Consider the following 14,272-nt stretch of genomic DNA (forward strand, 5'->3'; position numbering starts at 1 on the left):
TATTTTATTCCAGTGCCTGTCGTCAGTTGCTACTGCCTTGCAATCTGGCTTTCTTCCGTACTGTGAACCTGTGTACCAGCGTTGTGTAAATCTGGTGCAGAAGACTCTTGCACAAGCCATGGTATTTTTCTATTGCTATTCCAATGATTTCAGAATATCTTCTTAAACCAATGTATTAACTATGTAAAGTTACGGGTTTGCAGGGAGATTTGTAGTATTAACCATTGAATATTTAAATGAAGCTGCAGTTCTGAAACTAATTTTTTTTTGTTTGATTTGTTTTGATTTTACTTTTATGCATACCCCTGAGAAAATCTAATACTCATTTTGAAAATGCGTACTTATTTGTTGCAGCTGCACAATGCTCAGCCAGACCAATATGAGGCTCCAGATAAAGATTTCATGATTGTGGCTCTTGATTTACTCAGTGGTTTAGCTGAAGGACTTGGAGGCAACATTGAACAGCTAGTGGCTCGCAGCAATATCCTGACACTAATGTACCAATGCATGCAGGTGAGATGAGTAACCTGTTTAATCCTGTATTGGGTCTGGCTGGGATGGAGTTAACTTTCCCCATAGCAGACCTCATAGTGCTGAGCTTTGTATTGGTAGCTAGAAAGGTGTTGATAACACACCAGTGTTTTAGCTACTGCTGAGCAGTGCTCCCACAGCATCAGGGCTGTCTCTCCAACCCCCCTGCCCCAAAGGCCAGTAGGCTGGGGGTGGGCAAGAGGCTGGGAGGGGACAGAGCCAGGACAGCTGACCCAAACTGACCAAAGGGATATTCCATACCATGTGATGTCATGCTCAGCAATAAAAGCTAAGAGAAAGGAGGAGGAAGGGGAGGCATTTGTTATTAAGGTGCTTGTCTTCTGGAGCAACCACTATGCGTACCGAGGCCCTGCTTCCCAGGAAGTGGCTGGACATTGCCTGCTGATGGGAAGTAGAGAATAAACCTTTTTGTTTCCTTTGCTTCCATGCATGGCCTTTGCTTTTCTTTACTAAACTGTCTTTATCTCAACCCATGAGTTTTTACATCTCATTTCCCCCCCCCCCCCCCCCCCCCCCCCCCCACCTTGTCCTGCTGAGGAGGGGGAGTGAGAGACCGGCTTGGTGGGTACCTGGTGGCCAGCCAAGGTCAACCCACCACAAATCCAAGGATTTTCTTTCTTAAGAGAATCAGAAACACTTCTAGAATTGTCAGGTTTTCTTCTTTCTCTCTTTAGGATAAAATGCCTGAGGTACGGCAGAGTTCTTTTGCATTGTTAGGTGATCTGACAAAGGCGTGTTTTCAGCATGTTAAGCCTTGCATCGGTATGTTTCTTTTACATATTAAATAATTAACATGTTTTACAAACTGATAAGAGACTGGTTTAGCCATTGTTAAGTTCCATTTTCTGTGGCTTGCCTTGTAATGGTGGTGTAATTTTTCATTTTCCTTTATCAGCAAGTATCTGTAGTCTTTTCTTCTTTGAACTGTGTGTTTAAGACATGTTCTTCTTTTTGTAGACAGTGCAATAGTTCATTTTGCTGCATGATTTTTATAATGTAACATGCTTCCTGTTGTGCTGGAATATAGCAAAACAGATGTACTTAGACTTCAATTAGAACAGTTGCTTTCTTTGATAAATTCTTGAATTTGTAGCTTTTTTGTTCTACTAGAATCTATTGTTACATATAATTTATATATATTGAAATTAGAAAACTTGGCTAGAGGGTAGGTTTTGGGTTTTTTGCTTTGTTTTTAATTTCAGTAGGGAAGTAACTTCAGTTATACACTTCCACGATATTCACTGTCTCTTCCCTCAGATACTCTTGAGAAACACTTAACTTTACAAATGAATGCTTGGATAGGCTTGGAATTTAAAATTTATTTGGCAGATGTTATAATCTATCTTTGTGACTAATATTTTATTAAAATTTAATCAAGGCGGTGATTTGCCTTCTAGGCTTCATTGTTGTTGGCTGTTGGTTTTTGGGGGGGGGGGGGAGTGTATTTGGTGTTTTGTTTTGTTGTTGTTCGGTTTGGGGGTGTGTTTTGGTTTGGGTTGGGTTTTTTTAGCACAGCTGAATACATAGCTCTCCAGGTGTGTTTTTTCTTCCCCCACCCCCAGGAAGGGGAGAAAAAAGGTTTCTAGAGTTACATAAAGGTAAAGCCTATTTAGAAATATTTTTAAATCATAGTTTGAAAAGATTTGCATTGATCTGCTTAGATTGTAAAATCCAGGTTAATCTGATATATAGCAGAAATACAGCTCTTGTTAATTCAGGTGTACTGCTTTACAATAATTTAAATATGCTTACATGATTTTTTAAAAACTCCCTCCCCCCCCCATGATCTTACAGTAATGGGACAAGATGGTTGTATTGTGTGATGAGATTTTAAAATGTTGTTCTTTCTAGCTGATTTCATGCCCGTTTTGGGAACTAACCTAAACCCTGAATTCATTTCTGTGTGTAACAATGCCACCTGGGCAATCGGAGAAATCTCCATCCAGATGGGTAAGATTTTTAAATTTTTCTTTGAATCTTTGCACATTTAGAATGGATTGTCTGTTGTTGGGGTTTTTTTTATTTTTATTTTTAGTGATACTTTCATGTTAAAAATTAAATTAAATTTAATATTCTTGTCCTTGACAGTAAGTTCAGTGTACCAGATCATGTATATTAATGGTAATTTTCTTCTGAATGTTTCTTTTTGGCTGTTTCAGGTATAGAGATGCAGCCTTATATTCCAATGGTGTTGCACCAGCTTGTAGAAATAATTAACAGACCCAACACACCAAAGACATTGTTAGAGAACACAGGTACCCAAAAACTGAACCATTCATGATGAAGGGAATTAGAGATTATTTTTTTATATAATGATTTAAAAAATTGCATAGAACTTATTTTATTGCTATGTATTTGTCTTTTATAAGCAAAAACTATTTTGCAGAAGCTCTTACAAGTCTCAGTCTTGCAGCAAGACATCTATCATATATCTAGATTATTAAAGTTATTGCTTTCTCACCTTTATAACACTTTATATTTATTTATCATCTATTTAAGTATTCTTCCAATTTTATTTACGTATACAATATGACAAATGTATGCAGTAACACTTAAAGACTTAGTGGCTTTACACTGGCTTTAATATATGCATGTCCTTACACATGTGTACTGTATATATATGTCTAGTGTTTGAAACAAATGTAATTGGCATATATAAAACAACTAATGAACTCTTTGAATTTACAAAAAATGCACTTTTTTTTAAGATTAATTTGTAGTAATATGCTCAAAAATCTAGATCTGTAATGGCAGTTTTACCACAACATAACTGAAATTACGCATAACTTCTATTACCTGGTCACTTAATAACAAATTTCTGAAAACAAGTCTAACACAGTGGCATGCACGTTTCTATGTTCTGGCCAGCAGCTTTGCCTTCCAAATTGGGAGCAGTCCCCCAATGCCTTATTGAATCAGAATTTCTGAGGCTTGTTTCTTTTGCATTTATAGAGGGCATGTTCTGGTGTGAAGAGCACCTTCCATACTTCAGCAAAACTTTATTAATAATTTAACAGGGTTCTGGTTTACTATTTTACTAATTGAGAATCTTTTGACTTTTTTCTGTTTGAAAACTGTCCTGTAAGAAAAATTATAGTTTAGTCATTATACCGGACATAATTGAAAGTGATGCAAATTCAGTGCTACAGTTACCTTTTTTTTTCAGCTAAGTATGAGATAAATTGGAGAGAGATTTTTTTTTTTTTTTCAGTACATATTTTTCCTCCAGTATTCTCTACACCCCACCCCCTCATTTAGTATGGAAGGTGAACTTGAAGGAAAAATTGCCTAGTTGTCTGGCATATTATAGGTACTGCTTTTTGAAAAGATAATTTTGGAGCAAATAACTACTTGTTATGAAATACACCATGGAATAGTATAGAAATATAAATTTTCTTTCCCCCTGCCCCAACCCCCTTCGTCTGCACTGATGGATGTGCAATACCTGTAACTGAGAAGCATCCAGTACTTAAATGTTTGCTTCCATCAGTGCTAGAGAATTTTTTGAAGCATTCAAACACTGACTTTTTTAGTATCTTAATAGTTACTTTAAATGTGGATGCATAACTGCAAATAAATGTTGGGTGTGGTGTACTTATTATAATTTTGTTGTGGGATATTGTGCTGCATGCCATTGGTACCTGCAAGAGTATTACTGTTTTCTGCTTTAGGTTGTTATGTAATGAGCTATGAAAACACTTCCATGGAAACATATGAGACCACCTTAAGTAAAAGTAGTTGCATAGAAAATAATGAGTACATGCCAAAAAGTTAAGCTTTGACAGAAATTACTATTCCTTGTACAGACTGTAGCTGTGAGAACTTACAGATGAACCTCAAAAAGTGTATTTTCATTTGAAAGTAGCATTTCAAATGCAGTTTTATAAGTTAGATCTGCTGAAAATTTGAGGCAGTGCATATTGAAACTGAGTAATGTCTGGGCAAAATAGTACATTACCAGTGAGCTGCAGCTTTTATGGAATGAGTACGTTTCAAAATGCTAGTGTATCCTACACTAAACTTTTATTGGAGAAAGCATCATCTGCTTTATTGCATGTTTCATGAAACTGTTCACAAATGCCTGTTAATTGGTGTTGCATAGTATGTCCCTTGAACATAGGTTTCCTTTCTCTGCTTCATATAAATCTGCTGGATTTTAGTATTATTCATGTATTTTGCTTCAAGTAATCCTGATACGTTATTCCCCACCTTCTCCTTTTTCTAAAGATTAATCTTTTGTGAGTTGAGCAAACACCATTAAAACACATTTGCATGATGATATTTTCTTCAGTCTGTCCCTCAGAACAAAGGACCACACTACCTAATCATCCAAAGAAGTGGTTTTGCTTTTCATGTATCCTTATGCTTTTGTATCAGAAGTCAGATTCTTATGCAACTTTTATGAGGAAGCCTTTTCTGAACAGGAGAAATACTGGGATTAAAGAATTAATTTTCTGCAGTCAGTTGCTGTGAGTTAGCAACCACTTTAAATTCTCTACAAGATTATGAAGAAAACAAATATTTGGTACTATTTGAGAAGTGTTTAATCTATTTAGCATTTATTAGATAGACCACAATATATTCAATGTAAAAATATTTATAAATGTATTTTTACTGATAGATAGTAGGTCTATTAAAATCTTGAATTCAAAATATTGAAAAAATAAAATGTTTAGGACTACTTGATACTAAAACTGAAAATGGTTAATTCCTTTCTGTCAAGAGTATCCATAATAGTTCTTTTTATTAAAAACTGAAGTGTATGGTAGGTAAATTTACTGTAAGAGATGATTCTGAAGAGGGCAGAATGACTGCTTACATCAGAAAGCCTTTGGATTTTAAATTGTGTTTTTTGGTGTTCTCTCATTTTCTTTAATTTTTCTTTTACCCTGGAGAGTATACCATATATGTTGCTGCCTCTTATTTAGGGGGTGGTAATAAACAGCACTGGTGAAATCTTATGTTTACTATCATACACAGATTCTGTTGGCTTCTGTTTCTGAGTTATTTGTTGTTTTTTCTTTATTTTTTCTCCTCCCCCCTCATTTGCTCATGTCTTGGTTGGCGTTTGGTGGTGTATAACCGTGATTGCATTACCTTAGCAATAACAATTGGTCGTCTTGGTTACGTTTGTCCTCAAGAGGTGGCCCCCATGCTACAGCAGTTTATAAGACCCTGGTGTGTATTATTCAATCTTTTTTTTTAATTCATTTTTCTTCACTCTCTTTCTTTCTTCTATCTCACTTTTAGATATATTTTGAGTTGGTTACAAAATCTCAATCCTTAATCATTGCCAACCATGTGACTAATCTTGTCCTATCAGGTTTGTGAGTTTTTAGTAGCACCGTCATGTATTCTTTATGTTGTGGCTAACGACTAATTTATGCATGGGATAAGATTGTCACATGCTTGCGTGTTAAAGCTTGACTACGAAAGAGCATTTTAAAATCCACCAGAATGATAATACAATGCATGCAAATACTGTAAAATTTAAACTGCATTACTTTACTTAAAATTCAGTCTGAGGCTTGAATTGCTCTAAGGAATATGTTTCTAGACTTTTTATGTATAAAATAGCTTGCTTGCTGCTGTAAAAGTTAAATAACTGTTCTGTAAGTGGTATCTGACATAATTCATACTGCAATAGTATTATATGTTCTGCTTCTAATAATGATAGTTTCTATAAATATTTCATATACATGTTTCTTTTGTATTTAATGGAATACAGGTCACACTTTCCGACTGTATATAGTGCAACAGGAAAGCAAGATTCTGGAGATGATGCCTAATGGGAATATACTAGTAAAGACTGTATGCAACAAGTATCTTTCTAAGTGTTCAAAATAGTGTTTCAGATAATCTTATCAGTGTGACTTATTCCATCAAATACTGTCATCTAGTTCTGACTTGACTGAATATAAAAGTAGTAGAATTAGCTAAGTTTTGCTCTCCAACTTACTAGGTGCACCTCTCTGCGAAACATAAGAGACAATGAGGAAAAGGATTCAGCGTTCCGTGGGATATGTACCATGATCTCGGTCAACCCCAGTGGAGTAGTCCAAGTAAGATACATAAATAGATCTTAATGTTTTTTTCTTTACTCATGTGAAATTTAGTGAAAGCCATATATGGAGTATGAAAAAATTTAGCTTGATGTTGATTCCCTGTAGTACATGCTGTAGCTGCTTTTTTGACATCAAGGAGGCCAAAATGTTTATATTTCAAATGATACATATCATGATACATCAGCATTTCTGCTTCAGTAATTATCACTTATGGAAAGGAAAGGACAGTATTGTTAAATTCATTTTTTTATCTTTTACTTATAAAGACTACGTAAATAATGAACTTTGATTAACTGTATTTTGATACTTCTGTCAGTCTTTTTTATGTTGAGGATATGTATGAAAATACAAGGCAAAAGTTGACATACTAAAACCTATTTTTCAGATGCAATCTAGGCTTTTAAAAAAAGAAACAGAATAAAAACAATAACCACCCCTTCATTCTTAAAACTTGAGTAGGGAAGATTCTGTTTCAACTTTGGATATATTGCTTAAATAGTCAATATGACAAGGAAGATGCATCTCTTTAAAATAAATGGTACATCTCAAGAATAGAATATGACTTGCTCTTTAGTCTCCGCAGCTCCAAAGTAAAGCTGTACCAATGTAATATTTTTGAAGAGGAAAATGAAGGTGAATTTCCCTCTCCTCTGCCTGGAATCCTTCTCTCTGAAACACAAGAATTGAGCCTCTATCTTGTTTTGAATTTTTCAGTTCGTTTCACTTATCCCTTATTCTGTACTTAGCATTTCCCTCATTTCCCATTTGTTCTTTCACACAGCTTAAAGGGAGGGAGTAATTAAGGACTCTTCATTATCCCAGCTCTCCTCCTGTGTAGTAGTTATCCTCAGTTCCTATCCAAAACCATGTGCATTATCAACTTAATCATTAAGACTGATACTTTAATGGTGTAATAGGAGGTAATGCATGACAGCGGATGAACTAAATGTAGGGATTTTGGGATGGCTTTAATTTTGAACTTGTATGATAAACGTTCTGTGTATCCCAGAAACAACTTCTGCCTCTGCTTAAAGAAATACAGCAGCTTTTTTCCCAACTGGAAATATGTGAGAGTGAGTTGCAAGTGTGGTCTTGAGTTTGTCGACTGTTATTAAGATGATTGGTTCTCAAACTCGGTATGTGTACTGAAAGAATTAGTTAGACAAGTGTGGCGTGGGAGGGGAGGAGGTGTGTGTTTGTTGGTTTTGTTTGGGTTTTTTTTCTGTGGTTTTCTTTAATCAAAAACCTGATTAAACAAAGCTATTCCTACACTCAGCTATTTCTATTTCCATACACTTAAGCATACAATAACTTACCATTATTGTCTGAATTAACTGGAAAATAAAGACATAAAACCAAAAGCACTTGTGAATTAGGATCAAATACCCTGCACAATTCCTAGAACGAACATCAAGCATTGTTTTCAGACCTATAAATTGAGGCTTCTAACCTATGTGATTGTTTAATCTTATAGGACTTTATTTTTTTTTGTGATGCTGTTGCATCATGGATTAGCCCAAAAGATGATCTTCGAGACATGTTCTGTAAGGTAATGTTTCTAGTATGACAGTATATCTGAACTGTGGTTGTTTTGGATCCTCTGTTTATTTCTTGCTTTCTGTTTCCACTGTTAGCACTTACTGTATTTGTGGTCATGAAGGCTTTCTTGCAAAGTCATAAACTTTCAGACAAAACATCATAAAAATCTGAAGTTTTTTTTACCTATATTTTCTTACATGCTTTCAGGTTATTCCAAAATTCTTTTTAACAGTGTTGAAAAGCTCACTTGAGATCTTATTTGAAAGGATAATCATCCTCAAAGAGCTTTTCATAATGTCTAGCCTACTACGTTTTGACTGCATTTGGAAGAACAGGGTTGTTTTTTTTTATACCACATATAAGACTTTTTTTTTTATTTTCTAGAAAATGAGATCTGTGTGGTTTAAAACTTCTCCCCTTCCCCTCCCCCCCCCCCCCCCCCCAAGATGCCTACGTTTTTTTGAGAAATATCTAGGAAATTGCAAATGAAAAATCTTCCAGTGGTATCCTGATCTGTTTATCTTGCTTCAGCTGAAAATAAATTTTGGGGATTGCTTAATCCTCCTCAGAATTCCTCTTCGATAAGCAAGTCTTCAAGAAACTAATGTACAGTGATAGCCAAGAATGCATCCCTAGACAAAGTGTCAATAGAATTTAAGCAAAAGGACTGTTTGCCTTGTGTAAAATAAACAAGCAGGGGGAAAAAAAAAGAAAAAAACACCCAGAAAATAATATATTGTGTTTTGGCACTAGTGTCTTAGGTTAAAAACCAGAACAAAATAAACTTATTTCAGTTTCATGAACAGATGTTGTTACTGTTAAGTAGTGTGGCTCCCCTTGTATGTTCTAAAGTGAAATCTCTGTTTTTAGGAAGGATGTATGTCAAAAGTTAATGATCCTCTTAAAGCTAAAATGGAGCATATTTCTAAGTACGTACTTGGATCATGGGTCAGTATTTGCACTTTCTCTTCAAGTAATGCCAAGTGTGAACATCAGAACAGAATCTAGAACTTCTGAATCCCATCTTGAGGAGCAAAGACAAAAATCTCACTTTCCTAGTTAGGAGACCAGTTATCTGAGAGGCTTCAAAGGAATATGGAAGGATATGGATTTGATGAGCAGACTTTTCAGTGGATAGCAAACTGGCTAGATGGTCGCATCCAGAGCGTAGTGGTCAACGGCTCGATGTCCAGATGGAGAACAGTGACGAGCGGTGTTCCTCAGGGGTCCATACTGGGGCCAGTGCTGTTCAATATCTTCATTAATGACACAGCAGGATTGAGTGCACCCTCAGCAGGTTTGCAGATGACGCTAAGCTGAGTGGTGCAGTTGACACGCCTGAGGGATGGGATGCCACCCAGAGGGACCTGGACAAGCTGGAGAAATGGGCCTGTGTGAACCTCATGAGGTTCAACAAGGCCAAGTGCAAGGTCCTGCACCTGGGTTAGGGCAATCCCCAGTATCAATACAGGCTGGGGGATGAAGGGATTGAGAGCAGCCCTGAGGAGAAGGACTTGGGGGTACTGGTAGATGAAAATCTGGACATGAGCCAGCAATGTGCTCTCGCATCCCAGAAAGCCAACCGTATCCTGGGCTGCATCAAAAGAAGCGTGGCCAGCAGGTCGAGGGAGGTGATTCTGCCCCTCTACTCTGCTCTGGTGGGACCCCCACCTGGAGTACTGTATCCAGCTCTGGAGTCCTCAGTATGAGAAAGACATGGACCTGTTGGAGCAGGTCTAGAGGAGGGCCACAAAAATGATCAGAGGGATGGTTTTAAACTAAAGGAGGGTAGATTTAGACTAAACACAATGAAAAAATTTTTCACGATGAGGGTGGTGAAACACTGGAACGGGTTGCCCAGAGAGGTGGCAGATGCCCCATCCTTGGAAACATTCAAGGCCAGGCTGGATGGGGCTCTGAGCAACCTGATCTAGTTGTAGATGTCCCTGCCCATTGCAGGGGGGTTGGACTAGATGACCTTTAAAGGTCCCTTCCATCCCAAAGCATTCTATGATTCTAATATCGGGGTCAGGAAATGCATGGCTGTGAGTATTCTAGCATCAGCCAAAGGAAACAGCAAATACAAGCTTAAAAGAAAGTCCAGGATGCTGTTTGTGATGATTGTCCAAAGCAGTTTCAGTACATGTTTCTGTCCTGGTCCTTCAGCATTCAATACTTGCTTCAATAAGCTATGCTCCTCTCTTTCAGATTCTTTCCAGGATATCCATGGGATATCCATGTGGGATCTAATGCATTCAAAAATGTTTCTTGGTCACTTCGCATAAGGATATCCTTGCTTTTTAAAGTGTATTCTTTTGTGCTTTTTGCCATGCAAGCTGAATACACAATTACTGTAGTCCAGTTACATGTTTTTCCAACAATAATTGTGCCTTTTAGGAACAATGCAGAAAAGCTTTTTGTAGTCCTATGAGGTCTTTCTCTTGCTAGTGGATTGTCCAAGTGTTTGGATTTTGAGGTGGGTGGGTTGGTTAGTTTGTTTGTTGTTTTTGGAGCACTAGAGCCGAGAGATAAAATACCCCTTCCAAGAGCACAGGTAGATGAGCTGACAGTGTTGAGATCTGATACATACCCTAAGAATTGCATCACGTTTTATAAAAGCAAGATATCTGAAGACTGTAGCTGAAGCTCACTTGCTGTACTGGAAGATGATTTTTAAAGTGTTCCTTTTGTTGTACCTTAACATTCTTAGATTTTTCGGTAATTTCTTAGCAGCTGGCTAATCAGTCTCTTTGGGTTACGAGAGGTGAATCTGCCTGTGGAAGGTCTCTTTCAGGGAAAAAAGCAGTAAATTAACTGGTGACACTAATGTTGTTATTGCTACGTGCTGTTTAAGAACAGCTCTGCTTGAGAAAGTTGTGTTGAGGGTGAACTCAGTACCATGAGCTTTAACTTTGACATTGCCTTTTTTGTGAGGATGTTTTCATGAGACTGTTCCACAATTTAACAAAAAAAACCAAAAAAACAAACAAACAAAACCCCAAAACTTTATAGATGCTCTGCATTATTTTCTATTAAGAGGAGCCATTTAATCTGCTTTTGTTCTTTTGCCTTTTAACCTGCTGTTTTCAAGCTAAAATACGAAGACCTTTTTGACAGTATCATTTAATTTTTGTAGTTTTCAGTTAATTTATTACATTGGAGGGTCCAGACTGAAACCTGTAGTTTTGGGTTTTTTTTTTTTTTTCTTCCCCTCTTTATGCTGGCTTTTGACTGCTGTGGATCCCTGTTCTTTCAAAACACAAAAGATTTTAATAACTTCCTTTTTAGTAATAGTTGTCTACAGGTTCCATGATAAAAACACAGCTCTCACAGGATGCTTTTGTATTTGTGCTAGAAACTGACAGGCATTCATTCTGTCAAATGCTGGCGGTGGTTCTGGCTCAGCTTTCCTCCTAGAACATATTATACATTTAAAAAAATAAACATGAATACAGTAATCTTAACATATAAACTGTGTCAATTGACAAAATGTTTAGCATTCTGAAATGGCTTAACTCTAGGTTTTAAGTCACCATAGTCATTAAAAATACATACACACATATATGTATATTTATATTTATATAGAATATATATTTATATATTTTATGCTAATTTGTGTGGGTAGCTATATTCTATATGTCACCCTTAACTGAAATGGTTTTTTTCTTTTAAGGAAGCCATTACTAGACTTCCTTTGTTTCTTAGTAACATTTAAATATTAAACTGGGAAATTCAAATGGACAGATGCACAATCCAGCAGTTTGTGGCTTACTGCGTATGTTGCTAGTAAATAATGATCGAGTATCTGCTGTTTAATGATTATCTTGACTTCCCCCCCTCATTTGTAGATTCTTCATGGATTTAAAAATCAAGTTGGGGATGAGAATTGGAGGCGTTTCTCTGACCAGTTTCCTCTTCCCTTAAAAGAGCGCCTTGCAGCTTACTATGGAGTTTAACCTTATGCACTGTAGCTGCAGTCCCATAATTGGAGGTAAGCACACAAATCTTCCTTGCTAAACAGAGCTGTATAACAGACTTCCTCCCTGTTTACATTATATGAAGCATAATTAATTCACTAGACTAAAATTTTTCAGTTACACTGGAACAGATATCTTTCCTTCCTATAAGAAGAAGAAAAAAAAAAAAACAAACTGATGATAGTGTACCTAAATGGTGGTAGCTGTAGCAAAAGCAGTTGTCTGACTCTGTTCTTTTATTCTGGGGGAGAGAGAGAATAATATGCACAGTAGTGTATCAAGATAAGGTTGGAAGTGTAGGTGTAACAAAGTGCCCGTTCAGGTTTAATAAGCAAAATGATGATTATAATCCTCAAGCCATCATACTAAAGTCACAGGCTCCCTTATGTCTTATGAATTAGTAGATGGTAGATGTGGTCTAAGCAGGAATATTTCCCTAGGATAGGAAAGCAAGTTTGTTAAGACACTTTAGCCATGAGAAGTCCAATACATTCCTAACAACATACTAGATGATCTTTGCACTGAATAAAGGGTGTTATGCTAACCTGTAACTCTACTGACTGTAGAGCTTGATGTTTTGGGGAGGCTGATGTGTTTATTATTGCCGTGTTCCACTTTAAGCACCAATTCAGAATTGTTACAGTTCTGTCTGGGGAATGATTCAACTTCAGCAAAGAACAGTGATTGTGCATTCTAGAATACTTGTATTATTATACCACCTTGCTTTGTATGCTGTTTTGTGCACACTGTATAAAGCAAAGTTCCTGCATGTAAAGTAGTGTGATACTGTGAAGAGATTATTATACTACCCAAAAAAGAGGGCAAATTAAGTTTATTCATTCAATCTTTATATAAATTTGATACTTCCTCTAGAATTTTTGTACTAAAATTATGGGAGTGAATCATGCAATTCTGTTTTATTGTTGAATGGACAACGATTTAAAAGTCAGCCTAAGATTTGTCAGTCAGTGACATAAGAAATTGTTTGAATTACATGTTTGATCTGAACAATGGATTAAAAATAAACCAATTTCAAACATTTACATATTTATAAGGGCATTTTAGTTCTGAAATAAGTGGGTTTTTTTCATCCTAATGAAGAGGAATCCAAAGTGGTAAAATTGTCAATTATTCTCAGTTTGTACTGAGGAGACACTATGGCTATCTTGTTTAATCCATCTAAAAGTGAAATTGTTAAGTCAGTAGAAAGTACATTTAATATTCTTTCTCAATGTCATAACTACCTCATAATCTTATACTAAAAAGGCAAAAGCTTGTTAGAATATATAGGACTGCTTTTATCTTAAATCTAAGCTTAGCCACAATAGTGGAACTGTCAGTGTAGCTTTAAAGTATATGGTGTTGTTTCATGAATAATAATTTATCTGGTATAAATGGGCTCTTTTCTTAAACAGACTTAAAAGGGAAAATCTAGGCATAAATTTGTGTTTAAGTTAAAGGTTGGCACCTACCGCTTAAAAAAGGCAAAAAAGCTCTTTGTTTATGCACTGATCTGTCAGTTAAGGTTCAATATAAGATTTAACTATACCTCTGTCTTTTCTTTTACAGGTCCTTCAGTCTGGGAGACTATGAGGGAGCCTCTGCACCCAGGGAAAATGTTACCCTTTACTGGGGGGAAGGGTAAACCAGTAGGGAATACAGTACAATCCCAACCCTACTGGGAGGGGTGGGAGGGAGGTGTTGCCGTCACTGTATTAAGTCGATGTTGGGAAATGTTTTAACATCTGGAGCCTTTGTGGGTGGAAATCTGTCTCCTATTACAACTCTGCACTGGATGTGAAGAAGAAAAAAAAACCTATTAACAAAACAGCACATTCTGGACTATTGTGGGGAATTGTAACAAAATAAGAAACATATAATTGAACCATAGGGATACGTAAAGAGGAAAACTATTTTGCGCACAGTAAAGGAAACCTAAGAATGGGGGTCACAAACAGTAAAAGGCTTTCTTTTTTCTTTTATGCTTATTTTTAAGTAGGGGTTTTCTACATTATTTCATCCTGCTTGATGGGATTCCTAGGTAATTTGCATGTTAATGAATAAATAAACAAATTAAGTTAGTACAGTTAAAATGCAGCTTGTGTCTGTATTAGGAGCAGGCACTTGCAGTGTACAATA

General features: G+C 36.4%; 1 protein-coding gene across 1 annotated transcript in view; it reads left to right on the forward strand.

Moving 5' to 3' along the window:
• Positions 1-13,805, forward strand: part of LOC309601904 (transportin-1-like) — a 74,444-nt gene extending 60,639 nt beyond the window's left edge. The window contains exons 16-25 of the mRNA XM_082335163.1: positions 14-121; positions 355-513; positions 1,227-1,314; positions 2,404-2,502; positions 2,712-2,807; positions 5,655-5,730; positions 6,515-6,614; positions 8,092-8,166; positions 12,005-12,147; positions 13,703-13,805. Of these exons, the coding sequence (XP_082191289.1) occupies positions 14-121; positions 355-513; positions 1,227-1,314; positions 2,404-2,502; positions 2,712-2,807; positions 5,655-5,730; positions 6,515-6,614; positions 8,092-8,166; positions 12,005-12,112 (909 nt within the window). The 3' untranslated portion in view covers positions 12,113-12,147; positions 13,703-13,805. The remainder of the gene's footprint in view (positions 1-13; positions 122-354; positions 514-1,226; positions 1,315-2,403; positions 2,503-2,711; positions 2,808-5,654; positions 5,731-6,514; positions 6,615-8,091; positions 8,167-12,004; positions 12,148-13,702) is intronic.
• Positions 13,806-14,272: the final 467 nt, after the last annotated feature.

The sequence above is a fragment of the Platalea leucorodia genome (assembly GCF_965183815.1).
Source record: "Platalea leucorodia genome assembly, chromosome: W".
In the NCBI taxonomy this organism is placed as follows: Eukaryota; Metazoa; Chordata; class Aves; order Pelecaniformes; family Threskiornithidae; genus Platalea; species Platalea leucorodia.